Below are 22062 nucleotides of genomic sequence, written 5' to 3' on the forward strand. Positions count from 1 at the left end.
AAAGGCTAGTTCAATCCCCACTGGGATCACCTGAGCTCACACATTGCATCATCTTGCTCTCTCACCTCTGTTGAGGGGCGGAGCAATCTCTCCCCTGAATGAACTTGAGGAACCATATATGGAAGGGTCAAAACCCATGTACCTGAAAGATTATGTCTTTTCCTCTCACAATAAAGAGCAGGGGGAAAACTTTCTGAGGTGGCATGTTCAATACAAACATCAGTCGTCAAAATATGGACAATACAAGGGTCTCTTGACTCCCCTGAAATGGTGATCTATCACTTGGCCTACTCCCACTTCGGTTAACCCATTGAAGACAAGTCTCGAATACACTTGGGCAGGTGTCTATAGAAAAAGCGTGTTGCAGCAAAATCAAACCATCCTCAACAGTTAATAGCCATTTAGTCTCAACCAACATGGTCCAATCCTGTTTCGTCTACAACCAGTTCGTCTACTGACCATTCAGTCCAATTGACACTTAGCCAATTTTGTCTAATATCCACAGTTTAGAAGACGAAATGGGGAAAAAAATCAAAGAAGACAAAATTGCAATTAGACCATCTGGTCATTGGACGAAATGATAATAAGCCAAATTGGGCATTAGACCAAGTGAGGATTGAACGAAACACACATTAGACACAATTGACAGTAGACCAAATGAGTTTAGCCATAGAGGTGTTCAACAAACTGGGAAGTGGAGCATCTGATATCACACTAATAATCTGAGTTAAAAAAAAAGAAAGAAAAAGAAAAGAGAGACAAATTTAAGCAGGCACAGTGGGCTTGAATCAGAAAAAGACATCAGAGTTAACTTTCTAGAAGCCTATGCCAAGTTTTAGGACTGAATAAATGAAGAGAAATGAATATCATTTACTCTTTGAGGAAGGATGCATTGAGGCAGGCAGCTGATGAGAAACACATGTCCGCCAGCTCTTTAGCCCTCTGAGGAGGGGAAGCCGTGGGGACGACGGTGGAAAGTTCCAAGAGGAGGTTCTCGGTGAGAGTGACCGGCCGCTGACTTGGAATGGGTTCCCTGAAGTCCTTTGGGGTTTCTGAGTCCTGTTGGGGAACGGGTGGACAGAGAGAATACACTGCACGGACAGAACCTGATCAGATGAATACTAGGTATACAATGTACCACCATAGGTCATCCACATCAGTACTGTTATCATCATCAATGTCATTATTATCAACACCATCATCATCATCAATATCATCTTCAACATATTCATCATCATCACCACAAGCATCATCTTTTGTATTATCATCACCATCATTTTTATCATCATCATTACCACCAATTTTCATCATCATCGTCATTATCATCATTATTGATACCATCTTCATCATAATCATCTTTTTAAGTATCATTATCATCATCACTGTCATCATCATCATCAATTGCACCATCATCCTAATGCTCTGTTGTTGATTTTTTTTCCCCCTTACACTTGAACTTGAGACAGTACAGAAGCACTGATCGCCCCGAGCATAAATGGACAGAACGGCACATTCCGTCGCAGAGTCTTCTTTGCTTCGTCCAGTGGTCCTCCACGGTCCTGGAACTGGCATGGGAGTTGAGTGTGACTTGGTGGAGGTCAGACCCAGCTGACCACTGCTTCCTTCACCGAAGGAATACATCTTACCAGTGTGACCTTCCAGGACGAGCGTGTGGTGTCTGTTGGGGGGGGGGGGGGGGGGGGGGGGGGGGGAGTAGGCAAAAAGAAAACAGTGCGCATGACCTGACCATGTTTTAATCACAGAAACAGGATTTTACACCAAATCCAACAGGAGTCTTATTCTCTTGTTTATTTCATCAAGGTACACTGGGTATTGCAGCTATAACTGTTGTCAGGTGTATGTTGCTGTACACTGACACTAAAGATACACTGTCAACAATTGATAAACAAATATTCAAGATTGCAGTACAAAATATTGGTTCATTACATTACTGATGTCAATAGGATCTGATCTACACTGTATGGAACTCAGCTTCAATAATAGTCACTGCTTTTCCAGAAGGTCCTGCTGGTATCATAATTGCTTGTTTCACGCCCAAACTAGTCAAGAGGCTTCAATTCCTTTTATCTTTCTTTCAAATCATGACAACATAATACTACTGGTTTGCATTTGCAGGGGCAGATCCAGGAATTCCATAAACGGGAGGCACCTTTAAAAAATTAAAGGGGGGGGGGGAGGCACATGCCCCCCGTTTTTCCTTGTTATTTCTTTTGTTTTAACAAAAGATAAAGAGGGGGCACGCGCCTCATGCGCCACCCCCCCCCCCCCATCCGTCCCTGTATTTGCTTCAATTTGTTAATTCATAAAGCCAACCTAACTGAATCTGTCAATTCATGCAGCCAAGCTCATATCACATACCTTCCACAGGCTACCTGTGTGACCATACTTCCCATGAGGTCCAGGACCTTCTTGGGATTGCTCTCATTGTCCTTTGACCCATGACCTAGTTGACCTTGCTTTCCACATCCAAAGAGAAAGATACCACCAGTCTGTTATGGCCAGGGAAAATTGAAAATGCAAATATTCAAGATCTAGTTTTCTTGCGTATAAATAGCACCAGTACACTTAAAAACACCTGTATAAAGCGTCATATAAATGCAATTATCTATTATCATTATTATGATTATGATTATTAGTTATCATTATCATTATTATTATTATCATTATTATTGTTATTATTGTTATTATTATTATTATTATCATTATTATTATTATTATTATCATTATCATTATTATTATTATTATTATTATTGATGTTATTGTTATTATTATTGATAACTTACTGAGTTAAGGACATCATAATCATGTTTGATAACTGAGAAACTCAACTGATGCAGTAATCATGTTCACTACACTCTGTGTGCCAAGCAGACTTAGGAGATGACTTGCCAATTTTGCATATTTTGCTCAATGGCACAACCAAGCACAACCCAGTGGATAAGTCGCAATATGCCACAATGTATGGAAAGCGTCACAGTCATAACTTTGTCACAAAATTTACATCACAGCAAAGCTTGCCATTTTCTCTACAACTTGCTGCTCTGCATTTCCAATATAAAAGTTTCTATGAAACATTACATGGCTTTAAAACAAAACATGTTTTCCAAAAAAGCCCATGCACTGCTGTCTCAAAATAGTGTGGCACACCGGAGGTTCATTGAATGCATGCTGCCAGTGCTTATTGGCTAAACTTCATACATATCTTTTTGGTCTAGAATTTAACTTGTCCCCTCCCCCACTAAACTTAATATTTAAAGAAATTGTAAACTTTTGTATGAACCTCCAATAGCTGAACACACGTTAACTGTCACACATGCTGTATCAATATTTAGCATGATGGCCTTGGCTTGTGACACCAGCAAAAGCTGTCTGCAGTGATAATTTCATAAGAATTCACAAACGGGAAGGTTTTTCTTTTTCCATATATTAATTACCAACTTGAAGGAAAAGGAAAAATGTTTGATGTTTAATTTGTCTGACAGAATCATTTGACAAAAGATAGATTTATGAGGATATGTCCCGTAGTGTGATGGGTTCAGTTTAAACAACAATAATAATAACAACAACAACAACACAACAAAATTAACATCAGCAGAACCAGCAGCAGCACCACTACCACAAACAACAACAACCAGCCACAAGTTCATGAATACATGTTGTTCAAAATATGCCATCAACAAACTTTGGTTACCTTTTATACTGTACACAGGAACATCTATATCAAACACTTGATCATACATACCGCTATAAGCATGGCTGTGTGGTCTTGTCCGCAGGCGATGTACTTCACCCGCTGGGACAGGAGACTTTTCAGTATTTGTGGGGAAAGGACATCTGAAGAAGAGTGCAATGGAGGTGAAAAGAATGCAAGTTTTTTATTTTCAGATGAAGGACACTGATAATCATTGACAAATATTACATTTCAATAGGTGCAGTCAGACTGGCAAAAGATCGAGAAGTTTAAGATCGCGAAGTTTGGGCCATTCGTACGGGCAAGAAAGAGTGCGCCGTCCGATGGCTAGTGATTGTGATGTATTAATGCATATCTGTACATGACAATGGCCTCGCGCTTAGGAGACACTGCCCGCAAACAGATTGAGAAGTTTCGTGAGAAGTTTCGCAGGAAGTTTGCGGTCACACTGGCAAAACTTCGAGATCTTAAAGATCGTGATCTCAAACTTCGCGATCTTTTGCCAGTCTGACCGCGCCTAATGAGTTTTCATATGAGGGATGCCTGACCAAAACAACATTAACAACAGAAGAATAGAAAACTCCATAGCAGTTCCTATGAAGAGATTGTCAAACTAGGCTTATATTTGGCACCCTAATTAAGCACATTCTATTCATGACAAACACCAACTTTCAATGCAATAGCATGATCTTTTTAAAGGTTATTAGAGTTTAAAGTGAGAGTGTGTAAATGGCTTTCAAGAAATGAAAAAGAACCTCTTAGGCATGCCTACACAGACCCCCCCCCCAAAAAAAAGAGCATTCTAGAAAAAGCGCTGAAAAATACAATTTTCTATTCGCTGTATGATCCCAAACTATAGAACTGTACAGAAAAAAAACTGATATTGCTCTTTCAGAAAAAAAAATGGAAACTAAAAGTTGACAAGACAACCCATTTCACCTACTTTGTGTCCTCAAGAAAAACTGCAAAACATGTGATTGTGTCAAAAATTTACATGCCTATCCACTACTTGCGTTTGGGTATGCTATCCTCTCCATTTCAAGCAGCCTGACAAACTTACTGAGAGGGGCCCCGATCCCAAGCTGACCGCAGTCATTCTTCCCCCAGCCAAAGGGTGCTCCCGAGATGGTCAGAGCGAATGAATGCGAGCCACCGCATGATAGCTGAGTGATGGGGAGCCCTCGTAGCTTACGTATGACCAGGGGGCAGTCACTGAAGAGCGGTGTGGTTGACCCAATGCCCAGCTGACCGACAGAGTTATCACCCCAGGAGAAGACTCTGCCATCTTTAAATAATCACAGAAATTAAACTGGACATGAATACAAGCACATTATGCTTAACAAAATGAAAAAAACAACAACCTAAAAAACAAACAAGTGTCCAAAATAAAACAAAACAAAACATTGAAATTATAATTCATACATATACTGTGACAATGCATCACAAAAAAAACAAAAAGTCACACCCTTTGATTTTACGTGAGATTTAAAAACAGGCGAAACCGGTCAACCAAGTCAATCTTGAGTTTTCATATTTTCTGAAAGAATAACTTTTTCTCTTCATCATTCCTAAGTTTGGGATCATAAAATGAATTGAAAAGTGTGTTTTCAGCATTTTTCTACAACCATTCTTTTTTTTTTGGTACCGCAGTGTAATGAGGTATATCTTAGAGGCCCATTTTCATTTCATGAAAATCATTTGCACACTCTTCACTTTCAACTCTAATAACTTTTGAAAGAATAATGCTACTGCCTTGAAAGTTGGCATTAATTACGGACAGAATGTGTTAATTGAGCATGCTCAATTTCAGCTTAATCTAGTAATCCCTTCATTGTTGTTGCCCTGGTGGCTTACATCCTGTTTTTTGTCTCATTCATTGCGCAGCTAGCACAGCTTGGTAAAGATTGAGCGCTTGAACAGATGCTGTAATGTACTTCAGAGCCTCTTTTCTTAGTTTACACTCTTCCAAAGCAGGTGCTTTATTTCCAATATTTAGGTAGGTTAGAAGAGTCCATTTGAATCAAGTAATACATCATTTTAAAGCTTAGATTCTGCTCTTTCAGAATCTGCCCTTAACTAAAAATCCATGTCTGGCGACTTTTTGTTGTCTTTGTGATGCAGGGTTACATATGTATTTAAAAAAAAACCCTAAAACAAACAAACAAACCCACTAAATCTAGGACTACATCACAGATTACAAGACTAGCTGTGGGCAATACATGGACAGCAAACTGTTTCTCTTAAGTTGGTCCTCTTTTCAAGCTGATTCCATATCATTGTTGAGGGCAAAATGTGATTGCCGTATGGCAGGTTGATTTACACACAATTTTCACAATCTAGCACATCAAACTGTAATATGACACAATGCCTCATCCCATGAAATATTTACCTTGATGGGTTCACTTACACGGCTAAAATCTGACAAGCTTCTTTGTAAGTATGAAATTTATTTCCCCTATACTCAACTTTAGTGTAGGCCATACAACAACCCTGGACATTGCAATGGCCTAGTCCTTCATAAAGGCCATTCACAACAGAGATCCGGGAATAAGGTATTAAACCATAACAGTTTTATTCAAGACATTGACACCATTTGAGAAAGACGGCACTCCAGGCGACACACCTAATAGCAAACAAAGCACAGTATTAAAGGGACAGACGAACTGATTCAATGTTGATAAAACAAATATACTTGTCAGACTGGACAATCATGAAATAACACTTTCAGCCAAGCCTCTGAATTTTCCTCTAGAAAATATGCAAGCATTAGACAGCAACAACAAACAAACAAACAAACAAACAGACAAACAAAAAAAAGATGGAATTCTCTTTGGCAAACAGCATTATACCTGATAAGCATGAGGCAGGCAGTGACTTTAGGTTCGGTTGAATTTTACTTTACGAAAAAATAGGACAGTAAACAAATAAAGAGCAATGATGGTACATGAAGATGTCTATTGGTGAGGAAGGTTGTGTTTGATGAAAACCGAAAAATTGTGGGTGGGGGTAATGCCTTGTGTCATAGTGATATTTTGTGGTCTATTTCAGCTTTTGAGTGACAGTGCCCCGACTGTGAGATAATGAGCGTACCTCTGGTGAGAGCCAAAGAATGCCTTGATCCACAAGACACCTGTACAACGTGGTAGGACCCCAGAGACTTCATAATTCTGTGTGTGAAACAAGCATGCTGTTAGAACATCTAGAAGCTTCTAGATGTTTGCTCTTCAATTGTCCATTTAATCAAAGTAATGATAACATGGTATCAACGGCTGAAAGACCACTACTATTTGAATGGTCAAAGAGGGATATTTCAAAATTCACAAAGGTTATGACACTCACTGTGAGATATTGCTACTAAAGAGCAACAGTTTTTGCATTATTTTTCCAGGTAACTCACTAGGTTGATTATTTCTGTGCTATTATAGTAAATTCTCTACTTTAATAGCTCATCATTTCCACACCTACGACCCATCTACAACTACAAATGTACACCTTTCATCACGGCATATGAATTAGAATATGCATGCAGTAAGGATGCAAATTCCCAAGCCCGCAAGAATTGTGATGTTTCAGCCCTACTGAAAGCTCTAAAACCCATCTTATGTACCAACTATCCAACGGAGGAGTAACACAAATATCCAAATCTCACTCTCAGTTCACTCCCACATAGTGTGCGCTGCAACACACATCTATTCCTTCTATTTGTGAGTAGTCAGTCTTTCATCAGGCTCACCTTGGCTTGGGCTTATCGTCCTGATCTCCTGTGGCCATACCACACTGACCTCTGTCGTTGTGACCCCAGCTTAAGACTTGCCCCTTGTCCGAAACGGCAAGGGTGTGGTCATCTCCACAGGACACTTGGCAGATGACCAAGGTCTCTACAGCCAGTACCTGGACTGCAAAAAGACAAGCCACCTGATTGTAGCCAGTATGATTTTTGGCCATACAAACACGTCAGTATCCTCATGGCATTACTCATCAACTCTGTGATGAAAATACTCAAAGGTGGATTACACAATGAATACCTGCCCGCTGACCACGCACTGAACGTCACTTGGGCATCACAATAGCATCTCGAATCAATTTCTAGCCTCTGTACAGATGCACCTAACAAAACATTCAACAATTTTAACCATCAAAATGAATTGTGGGGGGGGGGGGGGTTGGGAGGGGAGAGATTAATCAAAAGATTGTTTGACTTCACTCACTTCATTTGTGTTACCTTGACTGTAAAGCATAGTTTTTTTTTCTTTTTTTTTAATAATAATGATAAGAATGACAAGGAAAAGTAGAAATTACGCGGTGCGTAATATATGTCCCCGCCGAAACTAGCATTTTGTAGCAAAATGTGCAATATAGGTAAAAAATCAAGGTCAAAGGTCAAAGATGTCAAAGGTCAAAATTCTGTGTAAAAGTTTTGAAGCCCTCACCTAGTGCCATCACATAAAGCAAAACGGAATCGAAATCGGGTTAGAAATGGCGAAGGAGTAGCATTTTATAGCCAATGTACAATACAGGTCAAAAATCAAGGTCAAAGGTCAAAGAAGGCAAAGGTCAAAATCCTGTGTAAAGTTTTGAAGCCCTCACCTAGTGCCATCACATAAAGCAAACGGAATCGAAATCGGGTTAGAAATGGCGAAGGAGTAGCATTTTGTAGCCAATGTACAATACAGGTCAAAAATCAAGGTCAAAGAAGGCAAAGGTCAAAATTCTGGGTAGAAGTTTTGAAGCCCTCACCTAGTGCCATCACATAAAGCAAACGGAATCGAAATCGGGTTAGAAATGGCGAAGGAGTAGCATTTTGTAGCAAAATGTACAATATAGGTCAAAAATCAAGGTCAAAGGTCAAAGAAGGCAAAGGTCAAAATTCTGTGTAGAAGTTTTGAAGCCCTCACCTAGTGCCATCACATAAAGCAAACGGAATCGAAATCGGGTTAGAAATGGCGAAGGAGTAGCATTTTGTAGCAAAATGTACAATATAGGTAAAAAATCAAGGTCAAAGGTCAAAGAAGTCAAAGGTCAAAATTCTGTGTAGAAGTTTTGAAGCCCTCACCTAGTGTCATCATATAAAGCAAACGGAATCGAAATCGGGTTAGAAATGGCGAAGGAGTAGCATTTTGTAGCAAAATGTACAATATAGGTCAAAGGTCAAGGTCAAAGGTCACGACTGAAATTCTGTGTAGAAGTTTCAAAGCTCCCTTGTAGTGCTATCATATAAAGCAAACAGAATCAAAATTGGCTCATAAATGACAGAGAAGTAGCAAATTGAAGATTTTGATCACACACGGACGCACACACGGACACACGGACGGACACACGGACGGACACACGGACGGACGGACACACGGACACACACACGTACGGAGCCCGTTTCATAGTCCCCTGCTCGAACTCGTTCGGCGGGGACAAAAATAACATGGGCAACTACAATGATGACACTGATGCTGATGATGATGCTACTACCATTATGACTGCAGCTGCTACTGCTACCATTGCTGCTGCTACTACTACTGCTACTATTACTACTACTACTACCTACTACTACACATTAACTTATAGTTTTACTATCATACTACCAACAATGATATCAACACTCGTGACATTTCATGACAGCACTTTTATGCTGTGCAAGCTCTGAACATTGCAATCAATTTGAGCAAAGTAAAGATCACTGTGAAACAGATGCAATTTCGAGGATTATTTGAAAACGAGAGTGATTTGGCAATTACAGTTCTATGGGGCATAGCAGAGTAGACAGGCAAATTTCTTGTAGAACAATTCAATCCAACATAAACAAGCAGATTGAGTGTTGAAGCATTTTTTGTTACCTCCGCCAAGGGAGGAGGTTACGTTTTCGTTACCATTGGTTTGTTTGTTCGTTCATTTGTTCGTTTGTTCGTTTGTTCGTTCATTCGTTCGTTCGTTCGTTCGTTCATTCGTTTGTCTGTGCGCAAAATAACTAAAAAAGTAGAAAACGGATTGGGATGAAACTTGCAGGGAAGGTTGAGAATGACACGAGTAACAAACGATTAACTTTTGGTAGTGATCCGAGAATTTTTGGGGAATTTATGAAGGATTTTTGATATTTTGGCAGGGAGGGTCAGTGAACTTGGGAGTTCAGGCTGCACGTATTTGAGGTTTGCATGCGTGCACTAAAGTGCGTGCTCTAGTTTCTGCTGGGGTGAGGTGCGCTGTGCAGCTGAGGGTTTATGACGTAACAAAGGCTTCTATATTGGGAAATCGGGAGACTTTCAGCACACTACTATTATAAACACTTTCAGCATGCTATAGTACGTATGGGTGGAAATCACTGATATATATATGGAAGAACAAGATCAGTGATGGAAATGAGCTGCATGCTTGGCGGAGGTCTGCGCTCTCAGAGTGCTTCTCTAGTTTTAATAATGTGGGGTACTTGGGACAAAAAATCTGTGTTTGATAGAGAAAATTGTTCCTCCTGTTAGTTTACAACACCAAGTGAATAAAGGCATGACATCAATGAAGTAGTTTATATGTAAACTTAAAGGGCAACGTCAAACAATTCTTACCCAGTTTGAAGTGGTCTCCTTGGCGACCCAACTGCCCGCTGTTGTTTGCTCCACAGGTGAAAACAGTCCCATCTTGCAGGAGGACGCAAGTGTGCTGTGACCCGCAGCTGATGCTGCGGACTTTCTGGTCCGAGGGCAAGGAGACTTCTGTTGCTGCGGCGATACATCCTCCTGCATCCTCATCACAGCTCAGTCCCAACTGGCCCTCAGTGGCTGAGCCCCAACTGAACACAGGCATCTCACATCAGTTCCTCCGCTTGTGATATCCCTGTACCGTACTGTAAGTTTTTGATAGCATCAGAGTAAGAGTGCCATGAAAGAAGAAGGAAGAAATCCAGATCTATACTTAAAGACCACCACAGGCGGGGGTGTTTCATAAAGCTGTTTGTAAAGTTACGAACAACCCTATGAGCGACTGGTGATCAGGTCTTGTGCTGAATTATGGAAATTCTGATAAGTACAGCACATCAGAACTGATCACCAGTCGCTCAGTTGTTCGTAACTGTACGAACAGCTTTATGAAACAGGGCATCTCACAGTGTCCCATTTCATAAAAAGTTGATATGACAGCAACTCTTGCTGGAATGGCAATTGTCATGGTAATGACAAGAATCCAACTTCCTGATTGGCTGTTGCTATGGGAAGTTGCCATTCCAGCAAGAGTTGCTATCCTAACATCTTTTATGAAATGGGGCCCAGGTAGTGTGGAGATTCGTGGGTGGCCTGATTCATTCACAGCCCATCGGGGTACATTTGAAATCCATGTATAGTACAGGTCAGTGAATATATGTAAATCGAAGAGTGTGCTCATTGGTAACAGTCCACTCCAGTAATAAGATTCTTCGGCTGTGTGTACTTAAAGGGATCGTACTGTTTTGGTTGAGACCTAATTTCAGGTTTCTAACATTTTTTGGTGAGATAATGAGAAACCTCTTATGAAATATGAAAGGGCATGTAATTCTATGATGAATTCAACGTTTATTTGATGAAAATTGGTTTTGAAATGGCTGAGATATCCAAAAAAGAGCGATTCTAATAAAGTGTGGGACCCACACTTTATTACAATTATTTTGTTTTACTTTGTTTTTGGATGTTTCAGTCATTCCAAACCCGATTTTCATCAAATAAACTTTGAATTCCTCTTAAAATGTTATGCTCTGTACTATATAATTAGTGTTTTCTTGGTATCTCGCAAAAATTTAAAAGCCCAATTCTCATCTCCACCAATACTGTACTATCCCTTTAAAATAGAGATAACCTGTGATAAAACTGTGCTTACTTTGTTACTGCCATTCTCAAATATAAAATCTGAGCAGGGCCAGCCTTCCCACTCTAGGATCCCGTTTACAGTGAGTGGAAGGGCCGGGCTCGGCCGCGGCTGAGCCCGGCCATCATTTCACTGTAAACGCGCAAAAGGCCAAATGCGGTACCAAAATCGGCCGCGCATTTGGCCAAGCTCTGGAACTAGTCTCGGCCGTGGCTCGGCCGTGGCCGAGCCTGGCCTTTTCTCACTGTAAACGCAAACTGGGCCAAATGTGGTACCAAACTGCGACTGGCGCCCTCCCAATAATAGTGTTTGTTTACAAGCAGAGCCCCACTACGACAAAATATTGAAAGGTTTGATTTAAAAGCCTGGGCCGAGCCCGGCACTAAAATGGACAGAATTGCAGGGCTGAGTACAGCGGGGTCCATGGAAGCCAAAACAGTATGGCCTAGTGGTCATTTAAATGGGAATTGAGAATCATGAATACAATTAAAAAAGGTATTATTTTGTTCATACAAACCTAAATATAGATATGAAAATGCATACTTATGAACTTGACCAACATTTAATTTATTCATAAATTCATACCAATAACCCCTTCTCCTTTTAAAATCAACACTAAGAAGTTTCTACAGCTCTTGAATTGAAGATATTTGAACATTGATCAACAAGAGTAATTCAAAGCCAGATTTCACATTAAATATTGCACAGCTCCTTCAGGGGAAAAAAAACACCCACAAACTGAGGTACCGGTAATCAAATCCAATCAATGTATACAAGCTCAAACGATGGCACTACTGATGCAGCCAAGACGGAAGATGACACCTTGGTAGTACATCATTAATGTTCATCATTGATGCTCAGTGTGTACGTTGCATGCTACTGCGAGGCTCTCTCAGCCGACGCATTTTGTTTCCAGCCGATGACAACTCATGTGTCCACTGCAGGAATCCAGAGTATGGGAACAATTTACAAACACATCTCAAGATGATATTTCAGGAAGGAAAATAGGAAATACCATGCCAGCATAACCCCTGCAGTCAGATGCCACAAACACTTGTCATGTTGTAAGTTTTACTCATTTGCCAAGTAACGCTGCTCACAGGTGCTGACCCATGACTATGCTGAAATGCCATGCCAGCTCTGGTCACGTCATTGCGCAATCATGCCTCTCCCAAATCCTGTCTGTGGAATGTTCTGCTGCAGCTTAGTGGATGAGCACACTTTGCAGATATGAATGCTACCATGTCTCCTTGGCCCGATGAGAAAGAGCATTCTTGCCTGACAGATCATGTCAAGTTCATCTAAATCACATTCATACATTGAAACCTTCCTCAGCACTTCAGCAGGATAAAGCACTCGTGTTCATTCAGCTTCATGTCAACAGGAGGGCATTGCGAAACATGAGCTTCCTGAGTAGCAAGTGTCAGCAATCCACCGACGTGAGCCAGAAACACATCAAATGAATCCTGAAAGCCATTCCTTACAAATTTACACAATGACTCAATAAAAAACACCCCCCTTCCCCCAATGTAACTACAACATGTACACTGCAAACAATTCACAGTGAAATGTCACTGCATATTTCAAGCATAGACCAATTTGGTTTGGGTAATTTTTAATGGTAATTTTTAAATGGGGGGTTTCAAATATGCCTAACAAAAGATAATTTATGCACTGACAAAGAAACGCACCTGGCCCATAGCACAACCCATTGAAAGCACTTTTGTTCTCCTTTAGAAGCCCCCCAGTTTGGGCCGCCAAAAGTTACAGTGCTTTTCAAGTCGGATTCATCTATTTTAGTATTACCAAGGAGGTTTAAGAGTTGGAGTTCTACCTAGCTGTAATTATTCAAACAGTTGTCAACTTTCTATTCATGTACAAAAGAATTCCATGGGTGCATTTGTGCCTTTGATGGTCAATGTTCCATGCGCCATCTTGCTGAGCAATCTGAAAATTCATTAATATTGGCTATACTTTGCTTGTTTAGTTATCAAATGAAATGAAATCTCACTCAATGATAAAGCATATAAAACAATTAGTCAATCCTGTCCAGAAATTTGTGCAAAAGTGTAAATCAGGGCTGTATCATGTGAAAGCTTTTGAACCTGTACCATCCTGGAAAGGCAGTTTTATCACTTTTCCACTGAATTCCCACAAATGAAACTAATATGGAATATTAAACACAAGTATTATTCGTTACCGATAGATATATCGCCTATTTGTGTAATTTTTATTTTCATTTCATAATTTTTTTTGCCCAATTTCTATTCATGCATCTTAATGTCTTTATACCATTCACATATCTTTTAGTAGGGTAGCAGGGATAGTGAAAAATAATCACCATCACAAAAGACATCAATACATATAATCATATCATCCCTAGAAAGTAGCTGGTGATTACACATTATACAATACATGAGTCAATTGTCTAAATTCCTGTCTGGGTGGCAGATCCAGTTTGGCACATGCTTTATTTTTGAGTGGTGGCATTAAACATCCAGCAAAAGGAAATCTAAAGATGGCTGTGACTCCATTCTCTTTAACCTCCTTGGTATTACAAACTTCGAACAGTAGAAGTACAATGTAATATGTAGCATCAAAACTACACATCAAATTGTACAGTTCTGGAATTTTTAACGCTTCTCAAGACTTCACAAAATAACATTATTGGTCACAACTGAATTGGATAAGGAAATAATAACCATCCTTGGCTCAAACTGACCTGCACACAAATCTTCATCTACTTTTTTTTTTTTAATTCAATGAAACAAACTTAATTCATCACACAACATGACTACACATTACTACAACTTAGCAATTATCACTTTTAATGGAGAAGCTTGAAGTTACGGAATTACTAACCTCTTAAATAAATCAATAGATTTGTGAGAAAATCTTATAATCACTCATTTTCACATCAAAATATGTAGTTGCAATCAATGTAACTGTTCTAGATGAATTGCTAAACTTAATTATGATAGTCCGTCGCTATTATAAACTAAATCAAATTGGATTTTTTAAAATGTATATACTTTTCTCTTTTTCACAAGAGATTCTTAGATTTCATTGTAATAATCACCATGTTGAAGTCAGTGTGTAATATGATGATTGGCATGTGGTCCTTTTGCATTAAAAAGACTTTGTAGGGAGTCAGTTTGGAATCCTACTCTGGCTTAGTTCAATAACGATTCAAATATAAAAAGAAACAGTGCTGAAACATAGTGAACACTACTTTACAGTATCTGGATTCTACAACGGACATGACACCATACAGATACCCCTCTCCTCCACCACACACTCATTGCAACTGGTTGCAAAGGAAATTTGATTACAACAAGAAATTGCATTAAAATATTGAGTTCACAAAAAACTCAAATCAGGTCCATATTCTATCATTTTGACTTTTGACATAATTTCAGTAAATCAACTTTCTGTAGATTTGTTCATTGTTAGCTCAAATTTGCAAGATTTTTAAGGAGTGTTCACACTGTTTTTTTTTAATACTATTTCATTGAGTACACACACACACACACACACACATATACATATGTATATATATATATATTTTTTTTTTTTTGGGGGGGGGAGGGGTACTGTAGGTTAGAGGGGCAGAGATAGAATACTGCTACTAATTTCTCTGGTGAGGTATTCAGGAAGACAATCAAGTGTTAAAGTATGTTAAAAACAGGTGGGTCCCACCTTTTATTAGGACCACTTTATTTTCCTTTGTTTTTGGATATCTCAGCCATTAAAAACCAAGTGAATTTCCATCAAATAAACTTTTGATTTCTCTTATAATTGTACACTCTTTAACCCGTTAAGGACAAGTTCTGAGTATACGTTGGCAAGTGTGTATGGGAAATGCCTGTTGCAGCAAAATCAGTCCACCCTCAATCGGTTAATATTTCATGTAAGTGGTTTCTAATTATCTCATTAAAAAGTTAAAACCGGAATACTTATCTCAACTAAAACTATACCATCCCTTTAAATGTTTTCAGATTGCCAAACCCTTCTTTATTTTCAAAATAACAGGCTTTTTTCATTCAAAGTTCATGAACACATTTCATTCTTGGCTGAAGGAGTGCACCCTTTTTATTTTCGCAGTTACAAACATCTATTGATATTCGAACTATCACACCTTTGCTTCAGAATAGCAGCACCTTCGGAATAACAAACCTTTAGCATTATGAGTTTTTGGAATGGCAAGCTGAAACCCTGAGAACTGACCTCTGCTTTACCTTTTTTTTTTTTGGTTCTTTTCCTTAACTTCAAAGAACAAGGTTATGTCTAGCTCAGCAAGATTATTCCATGAAAATGAACAATGGCAACTTATAATAACACATACCCACCTGTCTTTCAGGGGAATTACTTCCATATTCTGTATACACCGGTATGCATTTTTGTGAAAGCAGATGTAAGGTTTTTAATATTAAGTCTAACTAGTTAATATAGTCATGTTGTGTAAATTACCATTTTGATATTTTATGGATTTGTAAATATTCGTAACTTCCCCATGACAATATCCATAAATCTATTTTTGCTATCTATTTCTATTGTCAACATTTTATACGAGTAATCTATTTTATCATAACTTCACTTGTCATATCACTGCATAGTGGTGCCTTAAACCCCATTTAGACCCCAAGCCCAGCCTCAATTGCAGGGCTGAGCCCCGCAATTTTGTCTGTTAACAATGCCGGGCTCGGCCGCGCTTTTAATTTAAACCTTTCAATATTTTGTTGTAGTGGCGCTCTGCTTGTAAACAAACGCAATTTGGTATAGTCTGGTTTTCAGACCCTTTGCCAACTGGATTCCGTGGCGACGAAGTCGCCATTCGGGCAAAGGCCTTTGCCGAAGGAAAAATCCTTTGCAGGACAAAACCACCTTAAACTATACTAGTTTTCGACGTTGAGGGGGTTAATATTCTGAATAACGAAATAGTACGAGCAGAGGGTTTGGAAGCCAGACTAAAATTGGCCGCGCATTTGACCCAGTTTGCCTTACACTGAGAAAACGCCAGGCTCGGCCGCGGCTCGGACCACCTCCAGAGCGTGGCCAAATGCGCGGCCAATTTTGGCCCCGCATTTGGCCTTTTGTGCGTTTACACTGAAATGAAGGCGGGCTCGTAAATGGGGTCTTAGCGAATTCAGTATACACCACTAGTCTATAGATATATAGGGATCCTACTATGCCTATGCAAGGAGGTGGTCACGCTTTGGAGGCTCGTGTCGCTCACTGCATGCTCAGATTATTGTGTTCCTTGAGAGACAGCTATTGAAATTACGTTCAAAGGATGCCTCAAAATGATATTTCTTGGGAAATAATGAACTTGAAAACATCCTCAAGGTGCAAAATTGACTGCAAAATTTGGGTGAACCCCTTGGCGAGAACGTTAGGTGGCCAGCAGGGCTGCCTCATCGGCGGTTTTAGGTGGCCCGCTGCGATTTTAGGTGGCCAATGGCATCTGGGCCACTGCTACGGTCGAGCCCTGCAACCATTTTATATAGGTTTTCTGCAGGAAAGTATTAAAGGACAAGTTCACCTTCATAGACATGTGGGTTGAGTGAATGCAGCAATATCAGTAGAACACAACAGTGAGAGTTTGAGCAAAATCGGACAATCCGTTAAAGAGTTATGAATTTTTGAAGTTTCTGCTCAGTCACGGCTGGATGAAAAGACTGCTATAGCTTGTGATGTCACATGAGTACAACGATATAAAGAAAGAATAAAGAAAATTCAACATATTTCCATTTTTCTCCCATAACAAAAGAACACTCGACTTCTCTCTTTCAGAAGGCAGGGGGAATAATATTACCCTTAACATACGTCAGTAGCAAGTCGAAGAACTGTGCACTTTATTCAAAAAGTAAAGTTTTGTGAAATTCTTTTTTTATTTTCCTTATATAGTTGTACGCATGTGACATCATATACTGTGGTAGTCTTCTCTTCCAGCAGTGACTGCGCAGATATTTAAAATATTCGTAATTTTTGAACGGATTGTCCAATTTTCCTCAAACTTTCACTGATGTGTTCTACTAATATCTATATTGCTGCATTCTCTGAATCCTTATGTATATGAAGGTGGACTTGTCCTTTAATGTAGATTAGGTCTGTCTGGAAGTTTTCTATTCATTTTATTGACATGTCTACCTCGATGCATTCCATTATGTGGAGACTACTGTACTACAACGCCGTGCTAATATAAATGCAAAAATGTTTTAGTTTAGCAAGCCTTCCTCACCTTTAAAGAATGATTAAATATAAAACACTATGTCTAATGGCAGATAGACTGATTCTAAAACTCCACTAGTCTTTGTAAAAGACCCATTAGGGTTCCTGTATACAACAGGATAACCATATGGCCTTGAGCATTAAACCCCGGTCACACAGCGCTTTACAGCTTAATCACGGCCAAAACACGTCAAAAAGTGGTCTCCTGTGATGCAGACGATGTTGTTCGCGTTGATGTCGAGTTTAAGACGAGCTACGGTCGATTTATAGATGTGGCAGGACGCGGGGAAAAATCGGAATGGCGTCGGACGCTGTAAAAAGTTTTGAACTGCTCAAAATTTTATTCCGCGGACAACCACGGGCGGCACACGGGGTAAAGACGTGCAACACACGAGAAACACACGTGATAATCCGTGTTCCGGCAGTGATTAAAACTTGGGGAGACGCGGTAAGACGCGAAAGCTTAGCCGTCTGTCATGGGCAGAGCACGGTCATCTGACGCGTGATACGCATTAGGATCACGGAAAATAGCGTGTGTTTAGCGACTTATCACTGACAAATGGATTTTTCTGCGTACACACATGTGGCTGGACGTGGTTAGCCGTGCTTAGGCAGTGCTTAAGCAGTGGAACAGCCGCCAACGGCCATACCCCGTACAAAGCTTGGCCAAACCAAAATTGACCAAAAAATTACCACTTATGACCACGTCCACCAGATTTTCATAACTTTTTGTATGTGATTTAGACGTGGAGTGCTGTGTGACCGGGGCTTAAGAGATGCATCTGACACAAGTATAATCCTATGAATGACTTTTCGCTGGGCTGCATTCTTGCCAGACAGGTTAACACCTGATAACATACTTAAAAAAAAAAACAAAAAAAAACAAAAAAAACCCCCAAAACCCCCAAAAACATTCAATCTCTAGATGTCAAAGGCAAAATTATACAGAAAAAGAGGGAAAAAAGAGAGAGAAGCTGTTATACTCAAGTTGACAGAAAAAAAGACCAAGATCCTTACATGGACAGCTAACAGAAAGAAAGGCAGGTCAATGAAGGGATTGGTAACAGTACATGGTTACACATCCCCAGCACTGCCCTTTCAGGCACAGTACCAGTAACATTCATTGTGAAAGTGTGCCTCGCCCTTTCAGGCACAGTACCAGGAACATTCATTGTGAAAGTGTGCCTCATCCAACATTTTATGCAACAGAGAAGTAACTATTACATACAATCAACTATATTCACTCATATAAAAACACTATGTGTGCAACTCAGGCTCATATGTAAACAGTTTGGAATCCAAAATAATTACATCATTTTTATCTTCACGTTAACCATCAATCTCTGCTATGATTGCCCCCCCCCCCCAAAAAAAAAAGTTAACACTACTGAACAGCAGATAGAAAATTGTTAATCTTGGAACAATATTCCTAAATACATCTTACACACATGTTTCCTTTGTCACAAAATTCATAAAAAAAAAGAGAATGTTACAAATGAAAGAGTGACTTACACATCATTATTGGGATATTACTCACAACTTCAGGGGCAGATCCAGGAATTCCGTAAAGAGGGGGCACCTTTACAAAATTAAAGGCGGGGGGGTTGTGCCCCCCATTTTTTTAATTTCTATTTTTGTTGTAAACAAAAAATAAAGGGGGGTGCTTGGTGCACTACCCCCTGGATCTGCCACTGAACTTGGCACTTTTTTTCTGTTTTTTTTTTCCCCAAGATATGTCCTCCCCCCCCCCCCTGATTCTGCATTACCATTCTACACTACTGTACATGTATCTTACCCATAAATAGTAATATTAGCTTACGCATGAATGCATGCACACATTTGGCAAGTGGTAGGGACAGCATCATGCATGGCTATGTAATGGTAGGGTAGTGTAAACTGGTTACAAATATGCCAAAGTAAGGGGGGGGGGGAGGGACATAAGGAAGTCTTTCCACTTTGGTATGTATATTCAATACAATCTGTCCATTGTAACCCAGCCAAATAATGAGTCAGTCAATCAATCTACACTATACGGTCATAAGCGTTTGGTAAAACTGTGAAAGGCTATTCATATGGCATCTCTGCACCAAGGTTCGACCATGAGCGAAAAATATACCTGTGCCTACATGTACATGTAGCAGGCAGCCAAATTTTGGACAGCATTGTGGCAGCTTGCTTTAACTTGCAGTGAATTAAAATACACTTGATCTACATGTACATTGACATATGTACCTACCAATGATATGTAAAATAACTATGTTACTAATTTTTACTACTTATTTTTTGCTTTTCTTCACAAGTTGCATAACTCACACAATTCTTTAATTTGTGTCTGGCTAGTCTAGGACAAGTAAAGTAGTATGGACACTAACGCCAAAAATCCAAGGTTCGACCTCCCATGCCAAGGTTTGACTGTGCACAAAAACATATGTTTCTGCATGTAGCAGGCGGTCAAATTATAGATGGCTTGTGGGGCCTGGGTAAGTAGATTTTAGACAGACAGAATGAGAAAGAGGGAGAGGAATTGTGTGTGTGTGTGTGTGTGTGTGTGTGTTTTTGTTTTGTTATTTTTACCTTGTGTCCATGTCTATGATACAGAGTACTAGACTCTATAGTGAGGTACCCGCACCTCGTCAGGGGCCCGAATATCGTCACCCTGCGTAAAATTGCTACAAGCGCACTGAACAAAAATTTACGCCTGGGACTGTGTTCAGTACGCTTGAAACTTTGCTGCCTTGCAGCGCAGGGTTACCACAACCAAGCAAACTGAGGTGAAAACCAAACAGTTTTTCTTGAAAATCTTACATTTATGTAAGGAATATGTGTTATCAGTATCATCATGGTCACCCGCACATGTCTTTTACGTGCTTTGTCTCTGGGAGAGTGGGGTGGCGAGATGCGGTTCCCTTCCTGAGCGCACATGAATTCCGCATCGTTTGCGTTTGACGACGATAGAACTGCAAATTTCCGGCATTGATCATTGAACTTGTGATTCCATTTGAATCTTCAGCAATTTTCCCATATGTGAGTGGGATTTCACAGAATTTCAGTGAAGTACAATGTAACATGCATGAACATTATGATTAACTATGACGAGGTGCGGGTCACCCAAGCATGTTACTAGTAACTAGGTTTCTACTATCATTATAGACTAACAATAACATGATCATGATGATGTAGACTCGACTATTGTCTACTTAGTAAATTTACTAGTATTTTACGTCAATGGCAAAGTTACAGGTACAGCCTACACCGTTTGCACAACATCGGCCTAACTTGTTACTGCTACTACACGAACATACGGTTTAAGTTTCATTGTTTGTTTTCACAAAAAGTAGCAAATCTAATGGCAATGCGGTAAATATCGCTGATGACATGAATTAACGCAGGTGGGACTGGGAAGATGGCGGGGCCGAGTGAGCTTGCTTGTCTGATGAGATGATCATGCAAGATGAACTCCATCACAGTCGGGGTTCTATTCTATATAATTACATAACATGAAAATTAAATCTTCCAATGTCATTTTGCCTTTAATTCTCCACACTCGACACTCACTCACCAACTGTCTCAGGAACGACGGGTGTGTAGCTGTGGTGGTGGGAAATTCCCAAGCTGTCGTTTTACGCAGCCCACTGTGGTGTACGTGAGACTGCTTGAGCGCGCGCGTGTGTGTGTGTGTGTGTTAAAAACCCAAAATAAAAACCACATACCAAAGAGTCACAACAAACTGGAGTACGATACTGGTAGCTACGGAAGCTTAAAAGTGCCAACCAGATGACGAGATAAGAAGACGAGAAGACAGGTTAAATACCGAGAAGCCGAGTTATTGCAACTCGGCAAGTCGACTTGTTTAGGTCAAGAAGACAAGAAGCCGATTTCTTGTAGCTCGGCAAGTCGACTTGTTTGGGACAAGAAGACATGATATCGAGTTGTTGAAACTCGGAATATCGACTTGCTTGGGACAAGAAGACATGATAACGAGTTGATAAAACTCGGCAAGTCGACTTGTTTGGGACAAGAAGACAAGAAGCCGATTTCTTGTAGCTCGGCAAGTCGACTTGTTTGGGACAAGAAGACATGATATCGAGTTGTTGAAACTCGGAATATCGACTTGCTTGGGACAAGAAGACAAGATGACAAGTTGATAAAACTCGGCAAGTCGACTTGTTTATGGGACAAGAAGTCAACAACTTGTCATCTTGACTTCTTGTCCTAAGTAAGTCGACATTCCGAGTTTCAATAACTCGTTATCATTCCCAAACAAGTCGACTTGCCGAGCTACAAGAAATCGGCTTCTTGTCTTC

The 22062-nt window shown here is 40.0% G+C and overlaps 1 protein-coding gene across 3 annotated transcripts in view; it reads right to left on the bottom strand.

Moving 5' to 3' along the window:
• LOC139727995 (probable E3 ubiquitin-protein ligase HERC4) overlaps positions 1 to 21397 on the bottom strand; it is a 41616-nt gene extending 20219 nt beyond the window's left edge. For 2 of the 3 annotated variants that reach the window (XM_071638964.1, XM_071638962.1), the window contains exons 1-9: positions 21318 to 21397; positions 10261 to 10538; positions 7446 to 7608; positions 6803 to 6879; positions 4773 to 4997; positions 3764 to 3855; positions 2380 to 2510; positions 1450 to 1678; positions 875 to 1059 (exon numbers count right to left, since the gene is read on the bottom strand). In XM_071638964.1, the coding sequence (XP_071495065.1) occupies positions 875 to 1059; positions 1450 to 1678; positions 2380 to 2510; positions 3764 to 3855; positions 4773 to 4997; positions 6803 to 6879; positions 7446 to 7608; positions 10261 to 10498 (1340 nt within the window). In that variant the 5' untranslated portion in view covers positions 10499 to 10538; positions 21318 to 21397. Of the gene's footprint in view, positions 1 to 874; positions 1060 to 1449; positions 1679 to 2379; positions 2511 to 3763; positions 3856 to 4772; positions 4998 to 6802; positions 6880 to 7445; positions 7609 to 10260; positions 10539 to 21313 lie in introns of all 3 variants that reach the window. The other variant, XM_071638963.1, reaches the window with a different exon arrangement.
• Between the last annotated feature and the right edge of the window lie 665 nt (positions 21398 to 22062).

This window comes from Diadema antillarum, unplaced genomic scaffold (genome assembly GCF_040938485.1).
Source record: "Diadema antillarum isolate AM-2024a unplaced genomic scaffold, OU_Dant_1.0 seq00000161_RagTag, whole genome shotgun sequence".
Taxonomy (NCBI): Eukaryota; Metazoa; Echinodermata; class Echinoidea; order Diadematoida; family Diadematidae; genus Diadema; species Diadema antillarum.